Source organism: Capricornis sumatraensis, chromosome 8 (genome assembly GCF_032405125.1).
Source record: "Capricornis sumatraensis isolate serow.1 chromosome 8, serow.2, whole genome shotgun sequence".
Taxonomy (NCBI): domain Eukaryota; kingdom Metazoa; phylum Chordata; class Mammalia; order Artiodactyla; family Bovidae; genus Capricornis; species Capricornis sumatraensis.
Window position 1 is genome coordinate 93,277,433 of NC_091076.1, and position 23,606 is coordinate 93,301,038.

General features: G+C 39.5%; 2 protein-coding genes across 43 annotated transcripts in view; one reads left to right on the plus strand and one right to left on the minus strand.

Annotated features, from left to right (window-relative positions):
- Positions 1-7,749, minus strand: part of BRCA1 (BRCA1 DNA repair associated) — a 65,860-nt gene extending 58,111 nt beyond the window's left edge. For all 36 annotated transcript variants that reach the window (XM_068975967.1, XM_068975946.1, XM_068975959.1 and 33 more), the window contains exons 1-2: positions 7,670-7,749; positions 2,627-2,680 (exon numbers count right to left, since the gene is read on the minus strand). In XM_068975967.1, coding sequence (XP_068832068.1) covers positions 2,627-2,680; positions 7,670-7,749 — 134 coding nt within the window. The remainder of the gene's footprint in view (positions 1-2,626; positions 2,681-7,669) is intronic.
- A 2,451-nt stretch (positions 7,750-10,200) lies between these two features.
- NBR1 (NBR1 autophagy cargo receptor) overlaps positions 10,201-23,606 on the plus strand; it is a 28,360-nt gene continuing 14,954 nt past the window's right edge. For 5 of the 7 annotated variants that reach the window (XM_068975972.1, XM_068975974.1, XM_068975975.1 and 2 more), the window contains exons 1-7: positions 10,201-10,277; positions 13,369-13,479; positions 14,674-14,736; positions 15,459-15,477; positions 16,239-16,261; positions 22,982-23,176; positions 23,488-23,565. In XM_068975972.1, the coding sequence (XP_068832073.1) occupies positions 13,378-13,479; positions 14,674-14,736; positions 15,459-15,477; positions 16,239-16,261; positions 22,982-23,176; positions 23,488-23,565 (480 nt within the window). In that variant the 5' untranslated portion in view covers positions 10,201-10,277; positions 13,369-13,377. The remainder of the gene's footprint in view (positions 10,278-13,368; positions 13,480-14,673; positions 14,737-15,458; positions 15,478-16,238; positions 16,262-22,981; positions 23,177-23,487; positions 23,566-23,606) is intronic. The other 2 variants (XM_068975973.1, XM_068975976.1) reach the window with 1 other exon arrangement.

Below are 23,606 nucleotides of genomic sequence, written 5' to 3' on the forward strand. Positions count from 1 at the left end.
CATTTGAAAAGACCCTGATACTGGGAAAGATTGAGGACAGGAGGAGAAGGGGATGACAGAGGATGAGATGGTTGGATGGCATCACTGACTCGATGGACATGGGTTTGGGTGGACTCTAGGAGTTGGTGATGGACAGGGAGACCTGGCGTGCTGCAGTTCATGGGGTCGCAAAGAGTCGGACACGACTGATTGACTGAACTGAACTGAATACATAGGAAAAGTTAGTTTCTTTTTCCTACACGGACTTTTTCTTCTCTTCATACCTCTGGTCATATTACTTCCTCTGCCTGTAAAACTGCCTTTTTCCACATGCTCTCAAAGAAATGAATGCTCATAATTTAATCTCTCCTTTACACACTACAATACTGTGTATTCATTATTCCAGGTGATAGGAAAGCATACAGGACATTTCAGAAAGATTCTTGTCAAACAACAGTGAAAGTTCCAGCATTTAAAAGGTTAGTCTTCAGTGCTCTGTAACCTTTTCTTTTATTTTCTTTACTTATTTTTGCGTGTGTAACCTTTTAAATACTGGGACTTTAAAATGTTGTTTTACAAAAGTATTGATCACACTTCCCTGGTGATCCAATAGTTAAGACTGCCTGGAATGAAAGGGATATGGGTTTGACCTCTGGTCCAGGAAGATGCCACATGCCACAGGGCAACTAAACTGGTATCCCACAGCTATTGAAATCCACTCACCAAAACAAGAGAAGCCACCACAATGAGAAGCCCATGTACTATAGCCAGAGAGTAGTACCTGCTCGCCACTACAGAAAGCCTAAGCACAGCAATGAAGACCCAGCACAGTCAAAAAAAAATTAGAAAAAAAAAGTTTCTTAAAAAAAAAAAAAAATCTACAAAAAAACTGCCCCTATACCACAGATAGTTTGAGACGCTTCTCTCTAGAGGCCACAAAACTAAAAATTCTTGAAGCAGCAATAAAGCCTTGCTGCCTTGGCACCCGACCAGGGAGACGGACCTGAAGAATGAGAAGCAAAGTGCTGGGAAGAGAGCTAGGCCAGTGGGCTGTCCTGGGAAAGGTGCGAGAGGCCATGAAAATGGCCTCTGGATCCTTACTGGGACAGCTAAATAGCAAGAAGTAAGATTCAGAGGAATGAAGGGGCTGGCCAGCAGGCAGCCTTGTGTTCAGAGGATATTCCTCCAAAGGGAACAGGTTTCCTCCAGTTCCAGTTAGTCCTTTTTTTCCAATAATTTTTTTCTTATTTTTAATTGAAGGATAATTGCTTTACAATATTGTGTTGGTTTCTGCCATACATCAACATGAATTGGTCATAGGTCTGACCAATAGGTCATCTGTCACCTCCCTCTTGAATCTCCCTCTCATCTCATTATTCTTAAATCAAAAGCTTTTCAGGAATTTTTAGGTTATAGTAACATTCCAAGCTGATGAAAATTATGAACTATCTTCCCAGAAAATTGCACAGGCCCATAGTTTTTAATATAATTGAATTTAAAATTCAATATAATTCTAGGAAATTAAAGAAAACCATTCAGGAGTCCTAAGTTACAAACTCCTGAATTTGAAAATTTCTTACAGGATACTTAAGAAATTAATTTTTTTTTTTCCCCTGGGGATGGAAGGGGAGGCAGGGGTTTTGAGGTAGGAGGAAAGGATACTTTGCATCATATAACCTTTTATGCTAGTAGACTCATTACCATGGACATAGCGTTCCTTTTCAATTAAAATAGAAAAAAATATTTAAAAACAACTGGCATGCAGGGCAAGTTTCAATCATAGTTTAAAATCAGGGAAAGGAGAAAACCCTTGTTCTACAAAATTACCTACTAAACTTTTCCAAAATTCGTCTATCCAAGAAAGATATCCATGGACTTCCCTGGTGGTCCAGTGGATAAGAATTCGCCTATTAACGCAGGAGACACCAGTTCAATCCCTGGTCCGGGAAGATTCCACATGTCACAGGGCAACTAAGCCTGTGCGCCACAATTAATGAGCCTGCGCATCCTACAGCTCATGCTCCAAAACAAGAAAAGCCACTGCAATGAGAAGCCTGTACATGGTAACTAAAAGTAACCTCCATTCACTGCAATAGAGAAAGCCCAAAGTGCAGCAACAAAGACTCAGTGCAGCCAAAACAAATAAATAACTACAAGGAAAAAAAAAAAAAACCCCAACTGGCTTGGAAAAAAGGAAACATCCATTCCAAAGGAGAAGATCCTTAAAAATATAACTTGAACCACTGGTATGAATGAATTTCAGCCTAAATATACACTGATATCAGATTCCTTATTTTCACAAGGATTATGAAGCAGGCAAACACTGAACCTTAGAGGTCAGAGAGCAGAAGGACATCCAGAAATGAACAGAAAGGAGAAAACTGGGACAGTTGAAACACAATTTGGTAATTTCACAATTGCCTGCAATCTGCTTCCACCCTTGGACACAAAAAACAAACAGCTCTTCAAAGTGATTTCATATCCCACTAGATAAATGTGCCAATATTTTACCTCAAACTATGGCTACAAGCAACTTACAATTCTTTTCCACATAATTGAAGAAGCTAAACTTCAGTAGTTGTTTTCTGTATTATGAAGAATAAGTACAAAAGCTAATGATGGAGCCACATAGAACATTCAAACTTACTTGCAAAATATGTGGTCACACTTTGTAGAGACAGGCTCTTTGATCAACTCCAGACTATAAAGGTGGGAGGGGGGAGAAAATAAACGAAGGTCAGTAATTCATTTAAAAATAAGTGTGTTCTGGGCTACATTAACCCTGGCGATCCAGTGGTTAAGACTCCGGGCTTCCAACACAGAGGACTTGGGTTCGATTTCTGTCAGGAACTAGGTAAGATCCCACAAGCTGCGCAGCACAGCCAAAAAACAGATAAGGATTTTTTTAGTATAAACATGAAACTATTATTACTCCTAAAAAATAATTTCCTTAACATCATCTAATATACAACTAATGTTCTAATTTCCTTCACTGTCTCATAAAAATTTAATCATTACATCCATTTAAGTCAGGATCCAAACAAGATACACATCCTGCATTTGGTGGATACGTCTCAAGTTTCTTTTAATCTACAGACTTCTCTTTTCCTTCCTTGTCATTTATTTAAAAAACTAGGTCATTTGACCTGTAGAATTTCCCAGATTCTGGATTTTGTTGATTATAACGCTATAATATGGTTTAACTTGTCCCTCTACTCTCTACTTCCTGTAAACGAGGCTTGATCAAAACCAGGTTCAATTTTTGTCAAGAACACTCTACAGATGGTTCTGTGTACTTTTATTACATCACTGCAGGAGGTACATGATGTTTGGTTTGTGATTACTTTGTAAGAACAGTGTAAAAAACCCTCACTGAAGAAAATTCAGAAAACAATAAACTTGGAAAAATAATCTCTCCAGAAAAGAAAATATATCATCCAAATTGCCATACCTGCCCATCTAACCACAAAATTTCAAGGTGCTCCTGAGATTAATTCATTTAACAATTTATTAAGTATTTATTGTGTTTCTCCTATGTGCAAGTACTGCTCCCAGAGATAGAAATACAGCAGCCAACAAAATAAAGACAGCCCTCATAGAACTTACATTCTAGCTGTGGTAGATAGTTGGTTGAGAAACAAAGATATATGGGAATGGTGCTAAAAAGGAAAATAAACCAGGATAAGGGGAAAGGGGGTGCAGTGTGTTGTGGTGAGGGGTGTATACACAAGGTAGTCAAAAAAGGTCTCATGAAAGGGTGACACTGGTGGACAGCTGAGCAATGTGAGGAAACCAGTTGTGCAAAGGTTGAAAGAAGAACATTTCAGCAGGGGAGCAGAGAAGACGGTCTCTGAGCAGGACCATGCCCAGGGTTTTTGAAGGACAGTGAGTAGGCCAGGGGCCAGGATGGAATGATTAAGGTGGAGATACTAGTGGAAGAGGTCAGAGAGGTAGCTGGGAGCCTGAGTAGGGAGGGACCTACAGGCTGTTTTAAGTCTCTGGTGTTTATTCTGAATGAGAGCTTCAGAAACTGATTTTTGGTAAAGTCCAAGCAAGGCATCAAAGAACAGGTAACCTGTGTGTATGATAGGAATGTGGCCTGTTAAATATTTAACATTTTAGAAAGGGATGACAAGAAAAGCTGGGGGACAATAGTCTCTTGTGAAGGGCTCAGTAACATAACTCTTGCAATCATGGGGTTTCTGACGCAGCACAGGGCAATAAAAAGGAAAATACCAGAGTAAGTCAGGGACTGGGTTTCTACTGCAATTCTCTTTGTTAGCAGAGTGATCTCAGGCCAACCACTCTACCTGAACCTCAGTTTCCTTCTCGGTCACCCACTCTACCAATATCTTAAGGCTATTGTGAGAACAAAAGTAAATGCTACTTGGGAAAATGTTTACAACCTGTTACCAAATCATTATTCCTCAGATAGGCTAGATAGCAAAAGAAATTCTCAGTAAAAGAGAAATTGGATTTAGTTATGACACCAGATGGCTCTCATTCTCACCACTGACTCAATTTTGAAATAATTATATTTCAGTATGGTAATTAAAAACTAAGCTATACAAACATACTGTAAACACAAACTTTGAACAGATGAAAATTCCAATATGTAAAAAGGTAATGACTGTTGAAGGAAAAGCCTGGAGAATGGGAATGAAAGAAAAAAAAAATGTAAATGTTTTGTTCTAGATCATGATGAGAGTAAATGTTTACTATAAAAGTGATTCAAATTTTTTAAACATTCTTCAAACCTGGAAATATTTCAGGCCTACTTCTACATTTTGAATGTAAATTACTAATTATCTTTTGAGCTTCCAACATGGTAAATGATTGCAAAAAGCAGCTAGGTCAGGCTCAAAATACAACCATACCACCCACTAGGATACACACTTTAGCAAACTCTTCTGAAAGTCAAAGAATTTATATATTCATGTAAAAAGTTAGAAAAAAATACCAATTATCAGAAATAAACGCCAACAGTGACTCAGAGGCCAGCAGAAGGAATTTCAGCTTGAGACCTCAAAGAAGATGGAAACCTACCCTACAGCTAACATAAGTAATACTGTTTCCAGTCACAACCAGGAATCACTTATTAAAACATAACTGAAAACTGTAGTTCTGGGCAATGTTTTTTAAAAAAATGAACTAAATATGATTCCCATCCTAGAATTCCCCACTTAAATGAGTTTAAAGTTTAACAACAACCAAAAATAGTTTTAGTTTAAAAACCCATGTCTATGTCTAATAGAAAACAGATTGAAAATAAAAAAGGAGCTAGAAAATACACAATAATTGACTGAAAATAAAATTTAACATTAACTTTCATTCTCACATCTTTAATTTTTACCTTATCTGAGATTTTAAATTGATGGATTAATTTGCCAGAATGAGAAAGAATATTATACAATATTATGACTGAGTCTCATGGAAATTGTAAAGTAAATGGACCCAAATACCATATTATTAAGGACTTTTTGATCACTCTTTGTAATTATCATGAGTAAGTTTTATCCTGTTTCAAAAGTTAGTTTTCCCCAATTGTCATTTCCTGCTTCCCTGGCTCTGATGGTTCATAAATTTGGCTGTAAAGCTCATTCAGCTTGGGTTCTTGTTTAGCTGAAATGTTGAGGGGCAGGAAAGCAGAAGGTTGGTTACTTATAAATCTTGTTTCTCTCTGAAAACACAACTTGCATTTTCTTTCATATTATTTTCTTGACTCCAAATATGAAAAACAACTTTCATGAAGCACAAAGGAAAGGTGTGACTTACCAGATCATTTTTTGAATAATACTCACCACTATCACCATATTAAAAAACTCAACTATATCAAAGAACCAATTTAGTTTATCAACACCTTCAACAAATGTTGACTGAGTGGCTATTATGTCCCAGATGCTGTTCTAACTACTGATAATATGAAGTAAATAAAACAAAAAACCTCTGCCCAGAGTTTATATTCTGTGGGGGCTGAGAAAAAGGATAAATTATACAGAATGTTAGGTAGTAATGAGTTATGAAAAAATTAAGCATTATGGAGGAATGGGGGATAGAGACTATGTTAGGGGTGGGAGTGTTTCAATTTCAAATTAACAGTCTGCCTCTTTGAAAGATGGTATTTCCATCAAGATTTGCAAGCCATGCAATTACTAGGGGAAGACCACTGTAGGCAGAGGGAGCAGCAAGCAAAAATGCTCAGACACAGGAGAATGTCTGAAGATCAGTGAAGAGGACAGAATGACCAGAGAATAAGAGGAGAGAGGGTAATCAATAAACTTTCTAAATTTCCTTTCTGGCTTTTCACCAAGAAATTCTGAGATATGGCTTTAATTTATTTTGTAGATTTTATTTAATAGATTTAAGAGATACCATTGAGATCATTTAGCCTGGGGTTCATAACCTTTGTTGTACCACTGACTCCTTTCGGGAGCTGATAAAGCTCATGAATCCCCTTCTCACAGTGATGTCTTTAAATATATAAAATACAAGATATAAAATTACATTAAGAAACTATATAGGAATATAGCTCTATCTATAGGCCTCCAAGGGTCGTGGAGAGCCAGTAAGTTAAGAGCTCCAGAATCCACATAAGATAACTTTCCGGGTTGAAAAAAATGTTCCATATCTTGACTGGGTTACAAAGATACATACACTTACCCAAAGTCAAAGACTGGTACACTTATGTTTTCTGCATTTCACTATATGTAAATTATAAGCCTTTAGAATTCTAGTCCCCTCTTTATATTGTAGATGAAGAAAAACAAAGGTTCACTCATAATGTCTAAGAGTGGGGAGAGGCATGATAGGATTGGGGGTGGTGAGAGGTGTAAGAGACTACAAGGATATATTACATTGGGATGGCCAAAAAGTTTGTTTGTGGTTTTCCATATCATCCTACAGGAAAACTGAATGAAGTTTTTGGCCAAACCAATACAAATGGGGAATATAGCCAATCTTTTGTAATAACTGTAAATGGAGAGTGATCTTTAAAAATTATAAAAAATAAAAATTGTTAAATAAATAAAGGGGTATAAAAGTCAAACTGCTAACTGCTAAGTCACTTCAGTCGTGTCTGACTCTGTGCGACGGCAGCCCACCAGGCTCCCCCGTCCCTGGGATTCTTCAGGCAAGAACACTGGAGTGGGTTGCCATTTCCTTCTCCAATGCATGAAAGTGAAAAGTGAAAATGAAGTTGCAGAAACTTGCCAAAGGTTTTGAGGACTTGCAGTATTCTCATTTAAATATACAGGGCTAATTTCAGCCAAAGGTTCTCCCAGGACATACCCACTCACTGATATCAAGCATTTGTGATTTTATATTCCCATTATCAATTATGTCCATTCCAAGTGATCAAGCTGGTTACGGAGCTGGATGAAAACTTCAAATATCGCTTAAGCTAAACCAGATCCCTGGTTCTACACTGGTAGAACCAATCAAGACACTTTGTGGACATTCAAGACAGGGAGCTGTGTGTGCTGAGGTGACAGAAAGGGAAAGGGAGAGCCCAAGTGGAGAAAATGGAGAAATTTCCTATATTCTTAAAGGTCTTCAGCTAAGAAAGCAGCAACTTTAATAGTTTAATATTAACAGACATAACTATTTTTCTCCTTACCATCTTAAGGTCAATTCCATTCATTTGCATAGGATATACTGGGGAGAATCTCAAATTAATAAACTTTCAACTTACCATATTGGACACTCTAAGATTTTCTGCATAGCATTAAGGACATTTTGTACTTCTTCAACATGATCCGCAGATAAATCCATTTCTTCCTGTTCCAATGAACTGAATAAATCACTTTAAAACGGTTATATAAACAACAGTTTATTAAGTGTTATTTAAGATTGGAATGCTTTAGAATCAGACCATAGAACTAATGACCAAAGCCTTATTTTTTAAAAAATTCTAAACGTTTTGTGTAATTAAGACCATTTCAATTCTGTTTGAGCACATCTAGCCTCCAATCATTTCCTTTTGATTTTTTTTCGTTCTCCAAGAAAGGGAAAGCCACAGTGCGGTGACTGACTGGGTGAGTGGTGTACCCTCCTATTTCTCCAATCATCACAGTTGTTTTTTTTTCTCGTCCTTAAAATAAAAATCAACACCAACCAACGCTCCTAGCCCTGTCCTTCCCCAGATTTTCCCACTAGCCTACACTCAGGATTCTCCTCAGGCACATCGGTACCAGCAGCATCTGGGCCTATGGAGGCTCCTCCCTCTTCTTCCTTCTGGCCCCTTCACAGAAACTCACAAGAATCCAGTTCTTAAGGGCTCTGCCTCGCACAAAGGCCTTTCTCTTCCTCTTCCCAGATAGAGTCCTGACCCCGTTTTCCCTCAGGGTCCCTTTCTCAAATATACCAGCTCGTCTTTTTATACCATGTCGTCCCCCTCAGGACCCATCAGGATTCTCCCTAGGACACACCCTTACCCCGCCCTTATCATCTGCACCTCCCCCCAGATCCCGTGACCCACAAATAGACCCTTTCCCCACGACTTCCCCAGATTCAACGTCTTAGGCTTCTCAGGTTCCACCTTCCGTCCGCCCCCCGCCCGATAACATCTGTCTTGCTCGCCTTCAGAAGTCACCTCTCCCCGGCTCTCCCCACACCTGTTTACTGCCCCAGAGCACCCCATGGGCCGCTCTCCCTTCCCCCACGGTTCTCTCACCTTTTACCTAGAACAAGAGGTCCGGGCTTCCTGGGCCCAGAGGCCCAGTTCTCTGAAAAAGCCCCCGGACAGTCCTGGGTCCCGAGAGCTCACACCGCGCAGTCGCAGTTTCAACTAATCCGTAATTCCCGCGCTTTACTGTTGCCACGGAAACCGGCGGCTGCCGCGAGCGAGAGCCTCTCACAACGCGAGAACCGGACACGTAACTGAAGGGCGGAGCAGAAAGTATTGAGTCTCTCGGGGGCTCCCGATTGGTCATACATTCTTTCCCTATTTACGTAATTAGAAAGAGACGGAAGAGACCAAGTTCTCCCGGAGTTTTTATTTTTTATTTTTTCGTAAAAAATAGGTATTACTTTTTATTTCTGAACAGCCACTTGTACTTTAGTAGGCACGTCATCTAGAATGTATTTATAATTTTGGGCTGAGGAGTTGCAGAATGAAATACATAGTATAGAGAAGCAACACTATGGTACACTGCTGCTGCTGCTGCTAAGTCGCTTCAGTCGTGTCCGACTCTGTGCGACCCCATAGACGGCAGCCCATCAGGCTTCCCCGTCCCTGGGATTCTCCAGGCAAGAACACTGGAGTGGGTTGCCATTTCTTTCTCCAATGCAGGAAAGTGAAAAGTGAAAGTGAAGTCGCTCAGTCATGTCCGACTCTTCGTGACCCCATGGACTGCAGCCTACCGGGCTCCTCCGTCCATGGGATTTTCCAGGCAAGAGTACTGGAGTGGGGTGCCATCGCCTTCTCCATCCCGGAGTTTTTAAATAGGCGCCCTCCCTCTCACTTCTACGCTTCCAGTTGAGGGTTATTACGTCACAGTGATTGCTGTACTAAGGTCGAGATCGCTCCCTGGACCCCGAATATGAGCGCATGATAGTGCCTAAAGCAGTCGCAGGAAGAGGCCCAGCTCCCTCACCCTTTCCGCCGCAATGGGAGTTTCAAGTTTAGGTAAATAATAGCGTTGTGAGGGGAAAACTACGATTTCCAGCATGCATTGCGGATCGAAAGGCCTTGGCCACAGTTTTCCTTGGAAACTGTAGTCTTATGGAGAGGAACTTCCGATACGGGAGGCAAACACGAGTCTAACAACTCAGTTGATAAATTGAAGAGCTCCGCGCTCTTATGCATGTCAACAGATATGGATTGGAGTGTTATGTTTTCGTACATCGAGTGGATAATAGGCTAAAGAACCTACAAGTCCTAGTAAGACTACAGTCCCCATCCAGCCCCGCGAGTCTCCAGCAAGTCGTCCTCTAAGGTCGGTGACCTAAAGAAATGCAACGGGCGCGTTTTTTACCTGGGAAGGGGAAATCATCCGGGGCCCCGGCCCACGGCTGCGCACTCACAGTTCCGCCCCTTTGCCCCGTGTTTGTTATTGTTGTGAGGGTCAAGCTCCTCCTGCCCCGCCCCCGCCAACTTATCTTCGACCAATCAGTGGGGCTGTAGTTTTGAGGGACACTTGGTAATAACCAATCATCTTGTCGAAAACTCAGAGAACCTGGAGACTAGGCCCTGTCTCTATCCGCCATGTTAGATTCACCCCGCAGGGATAGCTGGAGAGCTGGCAGCGACCGGTTCTTGCATTGGCCTCCGGCAGGCGCCCCCCGGGGGCGGAAAGCTGGTAAGGAAACAACTGCGGTTACCTAGGGGTGGTGTCACGTCTTACTGAGAGGACTTGGGGAAGTTCACGGGAGGAAGCCTCCAAAGGAGAGGGGCGACTTCTTCCATGACTTGGACAACCGATCTTTCAGTGACCGGATGGGAGAGCCGTTCGTGTTCTGAGGGACCGAGGGTCCGTGGTTCAGAACGCCTAGCTTCTGGTGAAGGACGCCGATACTCCCCAGGACAAAAAAGGCCTGGGCAAAGGAAACGAGAGAGTCCTCGGGGTGGTGACACTGTCTTGGGGACAAGGAATGCTAGGAAACGATAACTGGAAGACTAGGATGAAGTCTGCAAGAAAAAAAAAAAAAAGATCACATTGCCCATACAGCCTCCTCACTCCCCCTCATCCCACTTTTGGGGAACCTCATAAGTCTCCTTGTATCAGGGACCTCTGGTATTGGAAAGGCACCGTTTTTCCTTTTTATGGAACACAGCTTTCAGGTCACACATTTTAACTCCAAGATAGGCCTCAGGTGGAGACAGTAATCAAAGCTCAGGTTCCAGGTCAACTTCATTAAAGGGATGTTTGAGATCCTGGAAAAATCGACTTAAAGGAAAAGCTGACTTGTGCCAGGGAAAGCTGAGCCACAGCATGAATTTAATATAATCCAGTTAATGAAAGCTGAAGGCCTAGGCCACAGCTACCTGACTTGACTAACTACAGTGACAGAGGACAGTAACCACAGCTTTGGTATTTTCACAAGTTCAAGACTAATGCTCTCGCTGAAAGAATTTCACATCCAAGGCAAATAAATAGGCAACTCTTTATGAAGACCTGGCTATAGTCCAGCTAAACTAGAATCTCCCACTTCCTGTTTTCACCTCCCTAGTCAGCCAGCTGGATGAGCTCCAAAGTATCTAAATTTATTTCCAGTTGTGTAATTTGAGAAAGAGGGAAGAAGGTTAGCTTCCTTTTGGATTCTCAAAAGTGCAGAAGTGTGTTTCTCAGAAGTTGAAAACTGAGAATGTGTTTTAGAAGATCCAATTGGCAGAAAGAATTAGTCAATCGCCCCGATTTTTTTGCCCAGGATTCTGGGGCGTTGACAGGAGTTTTGTCCAAATTTTAAGGACCCCAAGAATTGCATTCTGTATGAATGAAATACTGGGTGTCAGCAGGATTGGTGTCAGAAACTATTTTGATAATGCTCTTGGCTCTAGGTGGAGACAGAGATTGGAAAAAGTTGGGGGATGTTTGTGTTTATATTTACCAAAAACCCCCAAATCTCTGATTCTTAGAGAGTTCAAGGTCCTTTTTAATGACAGTCTCACAGTTGTATTGTTTCACAAGGCAGTTCATTATACTTTGGAAAACAGCACTATGTCACATTCTAAAGGCTGATTTATATAATAATAACTTTCATGTTGAAGTACTGTTTTCAAAGAACCAGCATACACATTTTTACTTAATCCTTACAATAGCGTAATGAGGTTAGCAAAATGGAGATCTCAGGCTTATTTTACAGGTTCAGAAACTGAAGCTCAGAGTTTAAATGACCTGCTCACACTTATATGGCTAGTAATGTGCCAGAGCTGTCTGGAATCCAGCTCTTCTAAATCACTTTGCTCCCTCCCTTCTTCACTGTAAACTCCTGAGACTTAATCTTGGTCCTCTGCAGTGTCTGTGCCTGGAGCAAAATCTGAATCTGTAGATTCTTAGTCAGGATTCATTAATGAATATGTTTTAAAAAAAAAAACATGAAAAGGCTGTTCTTTTACATTACAACTTACATTTAGATTTAAACTTTTTGTAAAGTCATAAAAAACAATCTAACAATTTGTAAGTAAAATTTCTTTGAGAGGTAAAACCCTCAATTATTTTATGGATAAAATGATGGCTGTCAAATAATCCAGTATAAGGACTTCCCTGGCAGTCCAGTGGTTAAGACTCCATGCTCCAAATGCAGGGGACAGAGGTCTGATCCCTGGTTGGGGAACTAAGATCCTGCATGTGGCATGATGTGTTTAAAAACAATAATAATCCGGTAGGGAAAGGGCATTGCTATAACAAGATTAGTCCTGAGTTGATGGTAATTATGAAGACAGTTGATGGGTCTTTCAGTGTTCATTGTATATTAATCTCTCTTCTTTTGTAAAGGTTTAAATTTTCCCATAATAGATTTTAAACATTAGTTGACCATAGTCAATCCATATTAGGGGTATGGAAGAGTATAGCTGAAATGAGGGTAACTTTGAGTTGATCATTATAGTTAGATCATCACTATTCTCCACTTTTATGTATGTTTGAAATTCTCCATAAAAGAAAAAAGTAGACTGCCAAAAAAAAAAAACAAACCCTGAGTAAAGGGTGTTGACTGGTACACCTGTGTAGTTTCTTGGCTAGTGTTTCAGCCTGTAAATTGTTAAAATAGATCTCATAGAAACCCTAGGTTGCTCAGTTTAGGAAAAGGCATCTTTTCCAAGAAAAATGTATTAGAACATCTTCAAGCTTTAGTAATATAAATTCCCCAAGGGTAGAGTCCTACTCTTAACTCATCTTGGTATCCTGCTAGTAGATATGTAACAGCAGATATCTGTTTAATTAAGCAGTCATCATAAAGTTCATAAAATCCAAAGGATTTTACAAATGTTAGATGATTTCTATGACTGTGACCAAAATTTACATTCTCTTTGCAAACATATGGCAGTGAGATTTGTTTTAAACCACCTGAAAGTGAAAAGTGAAAGTGAAGTCGCTCAGTCATGTCCGACTCTTTGCGACCCCATGGACGGTAGCCTATCAGGCTCCTCTGTCCATGGGATTTTCCAGGCAAGAGTGCTGGAGTGGATTGCCATTTCCTTCTCCAGGGGATCTTCCCAACCCAGGAATCAGACCCGGGTCTCTCCCATTGTAGGCAGACGCTTTACCGTCTGAGCCACCAGGGAGCACCTACTAGACTGTAAATGGCAGAAGAGCAGGGACATTATCTTCTCATCCACTGCTGTATCCTCCTAGCCTAGCCCCTCACAGACATTAGCTGATTGAATGTTTATGCATTTACAGAACCCTGTCTAACGTGTGTTCTCTCCCTCACCCATCCTGTCTTCTCTAGCCGCACAACATGGAACCACAGGTTACACTAAATGTGACTTTTAAAAATGAAACTCAAAGCTTTCTAGTTTCTGACCCAGAAAATACAACTTGGGCTGATGTGGAAGCTATGGTGAGTGTTATTTTGTTTTGTTTCTTCATCCTTTAAGCAGGGATGTTTTCCCCTAAAGTAGTTATTTTTAGCCATGCTTCTTAGCTGTAAAGTCTGTCATATTTACCATTTCTGAACTTTTTGGAAAATAATTTTTGTCAAGGGTTCATATATATGTACCTGGTAGAGGAAACAAATTCGTCTTGAAGAGTTTAGAAAGGAAAGGTAAAACTTTCTTTAAGTGAAATAGGACTTAGAAATTCTTTCCTTGTAGATACAGCCTAAGGAATGAATTGGTGTGGGCCCCACCCTAACCAGGCCTCAGGTTAATGTTCTCTTGATTGAGAGCAGATAGGTTACTGTGGGTTTTGAACCACCAAATATACAATTTGTGTTTCTCAAGATCTGATCAGTTGCTTTTATTGGTAGGTCAAGAGGATGAGTGTCTCAGAGTTGAGCAGGAAAACTGCCACAGATGTTCACACAGCAGCTCATTCTGTTCCGTTTGTTGTTATTGGTGCCTTTCCTCCTCTAGGTTTGCCCTTTGTTCTGTTTTTGTTTGATTTGTGATAGTGAATGTTTTACTTCCTGTGTAACTGTTTGTCTAATGAAACTCTGGTTAGAAACCTACTTTTACCAGGTTATGCGTTATGGTAAGACTGTGGTGGAGAGACCTCAAAAGATGATCTGATCTAGTCCTCTGTCTTCCAGGAAAGATTTCTTTATATTTATTTATACTGCCTAGACAGATAGTTATCCAGAAAGTTGGATCTTGTTTGTCAAATGATCTGAAAATCAAAAACAGCTATCTTTCTTTTCCTATTAGTTAAATGAGCTGACAGCTTGCCTTTTTTCTTTATGGTAAATTTTAAATTACTTTGTATAATATGTGCCTGTTATAAGAAATGAAACAATCCAGATATATATAATGAAAAGATTAATATCCCTCCACTCCCCTCACCCTTCACCCACTATTTCAACCTCTTTAGGAATAATCAGTGTTAACAGCCCTGTATGTACTCTTCGTTGCAGCATGTGGGATCTAGTTCCTTGACCAGGGATCGAACCCAGGTCCCCTACATTGGGAGCGTGGAATCTTAGCCACTGGCCCACCTGGGCAGTCCCTGACCATCCTTTATATTATGATTTCTAGGGTTCTGTTGCAACCTGCCTTTTTGATAACTTGATCGTATAGTGTGCACATTTTATTTGCAGGTAAAAGTTTCGTTTGATCTGAACACTATTCAAATAAAATATTTGGATGAGGAAAATGAAGAGGTAAAGTATATTCTAGTACCCATGCCCAGGTATCCATAATAAGGATCTTATTTCTCAAGAGGGGTATGTGTTCAAAAATATCAGAATACTGTTTATCTCATTTGTGTAGGAGTTTAAATATATTTGATAATTGCATGTTCTAAGCCAACTTGTGGCATCTGAAATGGAGTTGAGAAATAGGAAAGCAGCATTGAAGAAGAAAATCTGAGAGATAACTTTTAAAACTACATAGTGATCTGATGTTCAACTATATCACAAGCTGCTATTCAGTCTATAATAATAAAAAATAATGGCAAACCCTCATTGAGTGGTTATAACGTGTCACACTAACAATAGTACTATGTGTGTATATACTATTATCACCATTTCTGTTTTATTCATGAGGAAACAGGCACAGAGAGTTTCAGTAACCTTGCCTAAAAGAGCAAAAGCTGGGAAGTTAGTAGAGTAGGGTACCACTCATACCCTCTGACACATACTTCATACTTTCTGGCTCCAGAGCCCAGGCTCCTAGCCGCTATACCATGCTGCTTCTCAGTGGACCTGAAATAAAGGTAGATGTAATAGTTATAAGCAATAAAATTAATTATTCACAGTTAGTTCAGGTCCTGGAAAAGTGGAACCGCTAACCTGAGATTTTGCATCTGTCCTGTGAGGCTGGATATGCTGAATTGCTCAGTTGATGAGGGGCTTATAATTCACTGTTGATTTTTTCCTTACAGGTATCCATCAACAGTCAAGGTGAGTCCCTAAGAAAACCTATTAAGCTTTATTTAAAATCTTAATCTGGTCATGGGCATTGGTCTTTCCATTTACACTCAAATCTTGTTGCAGTAATAGAGTAGAATTTGGGATAAATGCACTCATTTACCCATGGGCATTAGATTCATGGCAAATCTTTATTTCTTAGCAGTTTTTGTGTGTAGGTTGGTACCTTGATTGGACCCAAAGGACCTCTTTAATGAGACGTTCTGTTATATTTAAGATGCTAATCTTTTGAAAATACACTTCGCAGTTCAACACATTTAACTTGTTATCCTGGTATTGCTTTTTTCCTTGACTTGGTGTACATGTTAAAGTCCATGTATAAATAAGATGGTTGTTTTCAGAACATGGGTGCATTTTCCATAGGAACAATGTTATATTTTTAACTGGCTGAAATGATAGTATTAACATTATCTTTGAACTTTGTTGAGTCTTGAGCTTCGTTAAGCCTAGTGTAAGGGAACTGGATTGAGTTTTTTTAATTGGAAGGCTCCGGTAGCAAAGAGAGAAGGATTTAAGTGGGAGAACTAATCTGGAAGGAGCTTCTATTTATGACATCATGAGAAGGGAGTTTGTCAGCTAAAAGGTAACAGCTGTTTGTGTATAACAGTTGTAAGCTAAAAAAAATTTTTTTTTGTAAGCTAAGAATTTTTAAAAGTAAGAATTTACTGTGTTTAATTGAATCTTTTGGGCTGGTTAAAAAAAAAAAATCATAGTATGTATTTTTGTCCTTTTAGGAGAATATGAAGAAGCACTTAAGGTAATGATTATTTCATCTTATTTTCAAATAATTCAAAAAATATATATGGACTAAAACTTGACCCTGAATTCCATTGGCCATGGGGAGAAACTAATGACTGTAAACACAGCAAAACCCATTTTTAGGGAGACTGGGTTGAGTTTGGCATACCACGCAACAAAAGGTACATCCTAATGTAAAGATTGTTTCTGATGATCATGGCATCTATCTCATTGCTGATCGTGAAGCCGCCATCCTGGCATTTCAGAATTCAAAAAACTCTGGATTGATGCTTTCTGGTTCACACTTTTCATCTCCTTCCTTCACTTTGTTCCCTGTAGAATATTACACTACAATGTGAAAGGTGTAACCATGCAGTTACAAATATCCTCTTGTTTATCAGTGATCAATTAGAGCGTTCCTCAAGGTCACTTATTTAAGGTGTGCTAAGCTGACCTTTCATTGACTATCCTTTGTGAACTTCTAATCCAGATTAAGTCATTTTCCATAATCACTTTTGGTCTAGGGAGAGAAGAAGGGAAAGGCAAGATTTTTTTTTTAAATCAGGAGCTGGATTTACCCTTTCCAGTTGATGGTCAAATCTGCTGTTCTGGGTGCCACTTGTTTCAAAATTTAGCCAATTTTTTCTTTTTTTTTTTATGTCAACTCAGATCCTTTAATTTTTATTAAACCAAATCCAAGAACTTTTCAATGTCTTACTAGAGGACTGCCTCACAACTGAACCATCGTTTCTGGAGGGGAGGAAACCACAGCTTCGGGGACATGACTGAAGTTTGGCCACGTCCCGTCATAAACGCTCCAATATCACCAGGGACAGAGGCTCAGTGAGACGCCTTCTGCCCCACCTCCCTTCTTTTTTTTTTTTTTTAACTGAGAAATCTGTATTTCCCAGCCAGTCTCTTGGTGTTTTTTTGTTTTTGTTTTTGTTTTTGTTTTAAATTTCAGTCCACCGATGCTGGGACCTTCTTCCCCTTGGTGTGTCTCTTGGTTTTAGATATCTAAGTCCTCTCCTGGTTTCTCATAGTTGAAATACCCATCTGTGTTAAGAATTTTTCATGCTTTGTAATTTCTCTCTGCCCCAGTTTTCATGCAATCTTCCTGTTTGCTCTTTGCTTTTAAGCTGTTTTCACATGATGTTCCCTAACACTCCTTTACTGTTCTTCAACTCTTCCAGCTTTTTGGTTTCCCAATTCTCAGAAGCTACAGTAGTTTCACTAAAAAAGTCTTTTTAAAACTTCAGAATTCCTCTACCTTTCCCACATTCACTATTTTACCCATTCATTCAGAAATCTTGGATGTCAGGAGTCTAGAGTTTATATAAGCCTGTCTTGCCCTAGGAAGCAAGACTTCTTTTATATGCATAGTTTTTACATAATTATTATATAATAGTTAAAATCCCACATTTATATTTTGACACAGTTTCATTATAGTTGTTTCCTGAGCAATTTTTTTCACAGACTCTACCAAGTATTTTAGAAAAAGCTTCTAGGTTTCTGGCCTAGAATAGGAGTTGACAAACTATACCTAATAAGTTGGTTGTGTCTGTGTGTGTGTATGTGTGCATCAGTTCAGTAGCTCAGTCATGTCCAACGCTTTGTGACCCTGTGGACTGCAGCACTCCAGGCTTCCCTGTCCATCACCAACTCCGGGAGCTTACTCAAACTCATGTCCATAGAGTTGGTGATGCCATCCAACCATTTCATCCTCTATCGTCTCTTCTCCTTCTGCCTTAATCTTTTGCAGCATTGGGGTCTTCTCCAGTGAGTCAGTTCTCCGCATCAGGTGGCCAAAGTATTGGAGTTTCAGCTTCAGCATCAGTCCTTCCAATGAATATTCTGGACTGATTTTCTTTAGGATGGATTGGTTGGATTTCCGTGCAGTCCAAGGGACTCTCAAGAGTCTTCTCCAATACCACAGTTCAAAAGCATCAATTCTTCGGTGGTCAGCTTTCATTATGATCCAACTCTCAAATCTATACATGACTACTGGAAAAACCATTGACTAGATGGACCTTTGTCAGCAAAGTAATGTCTCTGCTTTTTAATATGCTGTCTAGGTTTGTCATAGCTTTTCTTCCAAGGATCAAGCATCTATTTCATGGCTGTGGTCACCATCTGCAGTGATTTTGGAGCCCCCAAAAATAAAGTCTCTTACAGTTTCCATTGTTTCCCCATCTGTTTGCCATGAATCTTAGCTTTCTGAATGTTGACTTTTAAGCCAACTTTTTCACTCTCCTCTTTCACTTCACTTTCTGCCGTAAGGGTGGTGTCATCTGCATATCTGAGGTTATTGATACTTCTCCTGGCAATCATGATTCCAGCTTATGCTTCATTCAGGCCAGCATTTCACATGATATACCCTGCATATAAGTTAAAGAAGCAGGGTGACAGTGTACGTCACGTAGACGTACTCCTTTCCCAATTTCTCTGTTGTTCCATATCCTGTTCTAACTGTTGTTTCTTGACTTCCATAAAGATTTCTTAGGAGGCAGGTAAGGTGATCTGCTATTCCCATCTCTTTAAGGATTTTCCACAGTTTGTTGCGATCCACACAGTCAAAGGTTGGGTGTAGTCAGTAAAGCAGAAGTAGAGGTTTTTCTGGAACTCGCTTGCTTTCTCGATGATCCAGTGGATGTTGGCAATTTGATCTCTGGTTCCTCTGCCTTTTATAAGTATGCTGCTGCTGCTGCTGCTAAGTCGTTTCAGTCGTTTCCGACTCGGTGCAACCCCATGGACTGCTGCCCACCAGGCTCCTCCATCCATGGGATTTTCCAGGGAAGAGTAGGGTTGCCATTGCCTTCTCTGGTTTTCTAAGTATATATATATTATTTAAAATTTTTTCTGAACATTGTATTTCATCTGAATTTAAATGATAAAAGTATTATACCTGTCACTCAACTAAAAGGTTCTTTCAGTTCTCCAGGCCAGCCTTCCTTCAGAGGTAAATAAATAAGAAACAGATCACCTCACGCCTGTCAGAATGGCTATCATCAGGAGGGTCACAAATAACAAATGATGGCAGGGCTGTGGAGAAAAGAAAACACTTGTACACTATTGGTGGGTATGTAAATTTGATGTGGCCACTATGAAAAACAGTCTGGATGTTCCTCAAGAAACTAAAAATACAACTACTGTATGACCCAGCAGTTTTACTCCTGAGTATATATACAAAGGAAATGAAGATACTAATTTGAAAAGATGTATGCACACAATGTTCACAGCAGCATTATTTATAGTAGTCTAGATAGGGAAGCAACCTAAATGTCCATCAACAGATGAATGGATAAAGATATGTACACATACCAACAGTTAGTTGTTGTTTAGTTACTAAGTCATGTCTGACTCTCTTGCAACCCCATGGATTGTAACCTTTCAGGCTCCTCTGTCCATTAGATTTCCCAGGCAAGAATACTGGAGTGGGTTGCCATTTCCTCCAAGGGATCTTCCTGACCCAGGGATCAAATGAACATTTCCTGCATTGGCAGGTGGATATCACTGAGCCACCAGCGAAGTCCAGGAATACTAGTCAGCCATAAAAAAGAATGAAGTTTTGCCATTTACAACAATATGAATGTAGCATAGTGAAATAGATCAGGAAGAGAAAGGCAAATACAGTATATTGTCATATATGTGGAATCTAAAAAGTAAAATGTGAATATAACAAAAAAGAAACAAACTCACCAATACAGAAAACAAACTAATGGTTACCAGTAGGGAAGGACAAGAAAGGGGTAGAGGATTTAGAGATGCAAACTATTATATATAAAATAAGCTACAAGGAATGGAGAATTTAGCCATATTTTATCATAACTATAAATGGAATATGATCTTTAAAAATTATGAATTACTAGGTCATATGCCTGAAAGCATATAGTATTATAAATCAACCATACCTCAGTTAAAAAAAGAAAGGAGGATGTATTTATCAGAAGTAAATGTTTTAATATAGAAAAAATAAAAAATAAAAATTAAAAAAAAAAAGGAGGGACTTTCTGAAGGTCCAGTGGTTAAGCCGTCACGCTTCTGAGAGGAGGGGCTCACGTTCAATCCCTGAATGAGGAACTAAGATCCCACATGCCCTGCAGCTTGGACAAAAATAAAAAGCGAAAGGAAGAAAAGGAATCATGTATTTAGATGTAATTTCTTTTTACAAAAACTATTTGAATGTTTTCAGTATAGCTTAGCAATCCAGTTTCTGTTGACAAATTTAGTTCAGTGTTAGGAGGGGTAGTACATAGCTGAACTCAATAGCCAACAGATACCTTAATCCTTTCCACCAGAAAGTGCTGGTGGAAATTCCCGAGTGGTCCAGTTGTTAGGACTCTGAGCTTTCACCATGGAGGGCACAGGTTATCTGGTTAGGGAACTAAGATCCTCTAAGCTGCATGGTGTAGCCAAAAAAAAAAGATGATACTGGCCTTTTTAGTAAAGCTTTAGAGCTGCTTCTCTCTTCTTTCCTCCTAATTCTTGTTCTTCAATAGCACAGTTATCTTGTACTTGTTCACATTCTTCCTGTGCTTTAAAATTATTTTTTAAATAATTATTTTTTGGTTGCACTGGGGTTTTGTTGCTTCATGGGGGGCTGTCTCTGTTTCCAGGAGGCTACTCTTGGTTGCACAGGCTTCTCATTACAGTGGCTTCTCTTGTTGCCGTGCAGAAGCTCTAGGCATGTGGGCGCGGTAGTTGTGGCACACAGGCTTAGTTGCCCCATGGCATGTGGGATCTTCCTGGACCAGGGATTTAACCACGTGCCCTGTGCATTGGCAGATGGATTCTTATTCATTGCACAGGGAAGTCCCTCTTCCTGTGTTTTTTGGTATGTTTTCTTTTAATTAATATTTTTCTTTGGAATAGCAGGAGAGTTTACTCTTATGCTGCGTTGTTCTTCTGGCTGAGACTGCTCAAAGCTCAGAGTTCTTCAGACAAAGCCTGATCAGTACTACATTGTTCTAGCAAATGTTGATCCACTCATCCTTCTGACAAAGGATGGTCAACTTCTAGTTCTGACAAGGACTGGTAACTTTTCTAGGTTGCTTCCTGAATCTTTCCTCTTTAGCTAATTAGAGATATTTCAAATGATCAGGATATAAATCTGTGAATTGAGATTCCTGTGAGGTTTAAGCCTTCATCTTCTGCCATAGCAATTTCTTAGTATGTTCCTGACTTTTTAGTTTTCTTCAAAATGTAAAGCTTTCCCTTGCTAGGAAGGGAACTTTCCTTGTGAATTTTACCCACAGAGGTCTATAGATGATTGGTGGTTAGGCCACCACGTTTTCTATTTCAGGTTCTTATTTCTGAATCCGACCGGTAAAATTCATTTGTCATATGTCCCAAAACTCCTTGTTCACCACCTTGCTGCTGACCTTACCCTGGCCACATGTTTAAAGCTTTATTAGAACACAGTCATACCTGTTCATCATGTTTTGTCTCTGGCTACCTTTGTGCCACAATGGCGGAGTTGAGTAGTTGTAGCAGAAATTGAATGGCCTACAAGCCTAAAATACTTCTTATATGGCCCTTTAAGAAAGTTTGTTGAACAACAAGAACCTCCTGTATAGCATGGGGAACTATATTCAGTGTCTTGTAATAACCTATTATGGACAAGAAACTTGAAAAAGTGTGTGTGTATATGAATTGCAATCACTTTGCTCTACACCTGCCCTGAGTCATTGTAAATCCACTATACTTTAGTTAAAGAAAAAAAGGAATTTTGCTGATCCCTCACCTAAGATAAGAGCTTTCAGATGTTTTGGCCACAGAGTGCTGTTTCTAAGTGGAATCTTCAGAAGTCTAATGTGTGAAAACAGATAAAGAAGAGTTCTTGTCACTGGGTAACAAGTGGGAGGAGCTAGAACCCCACAGACTTGACCATTAATCTCTCCTTGGATGCTGGAGTACCTTCTTGAAACCTCAAATGCTCTTTGAAGTAGAGTTTTTAAAAATAGAGTGTTTGAGAAGATTCTCTTCAAAAAGAGGTGACCACTTAAGCATGTTTCCCAAAATACTATTCTTAGTGGGAAGGTAAAGACTTACCTATGGGACATAAGTTTAACTTTTCTGAGTCTTAGAATTGACTTTTGTTAAGTTGAGACTAGAATCCGTAAATGGAGTTCTCCATTATAAACCAGTTAACAGATGGTAACTGGACAAAGGTGGTGATCATTTCACAATGTATACCAATGTCAAATCATTATGTTGTCCACCTGAAACTAATGTTATGTCAATTACACGTAAATTTTTAAAAATCAACCCAATTAATGAAAACATCTCACCTAATGAAGAGCTACACTAAAAACTTTGTTTTTAACGAAACCATTCCTAGTTAACATCCTTGGCAAAGAAATAGCAGGCTGAGCATTAGCATATTTGTCATTTGACCTAATTTTAAAAAGCATGAATCCTTGGGGATTTATCACACTACTCTTTCTACTTTTGTGTATGTTTGAAATGTTTCATAATAAAAACGTTTGAAAAAATGCTCCCCCCACCCCCAAAAAAGAAAGAAGTCATTTTGAGGAATAGGTATAGTCTTAGAAATCAGCAGTCTACCTCTCTCTAAGATAAAAGAATATTAAAAATATATTACAGATATACAAAGAAGCATAAATCATGATATTTTCCAGCAAATGTTCCCATACCTTTTCTGTTTTTGTGGCTTTGAATTTTTATTTAGGAAAAGAATCACATAATATTGTTTTTATTTCATAACTTATGCTCTCAGATGGCAGTTAAGCAGGGAAACCAACTGCAGATGCAGGTCCATGAAGGGTATTGTGTTGTCGAAGAAGCCCCACCCCCCATTGGAACAGAAAAACGACCAGTTGCTAGGACAGGAAAGAAGCCCCTTGCACATTATTCTTCACTGGTGAGAGTCTTGGGGTCAGACATGAAGACCCCAGAGGATCCTGCAACACAGGTATGAAGGGAATGACCTATCTCTATGATTTTTCTGATCTGTGTTTCATTGTCTGGTCTAAGATTTGAGCTGTTCTTCAGAGGTTTGGGAGTTAATTGAGACTGTCTCTGTCTGACTTTTTGAACTGGTAACAGTGGTTACTTCTGGAGAGGACCATGAATAGGGTGACATTTTTCTTATACTTTTTCATGCTCATTTTTAAAAACTATACATTAATATTATTTGACAAAAGAAACCTCAAAATAATACATTATAGGACAGTTACTTTAAACAGAAGAAAAAAAGTATCTTGGATTTGTGTTTACTTGCAGCAGCTTCCACCTGCTCGACGTAATCCAGACCAGCCTCAAGACAAGCCCCCTGACTGGTTCACAAGCTACCTAGAGACAGTGAGTGTTCTTTCCAGCTTGGGTTTAGCAGCACTGTTGGC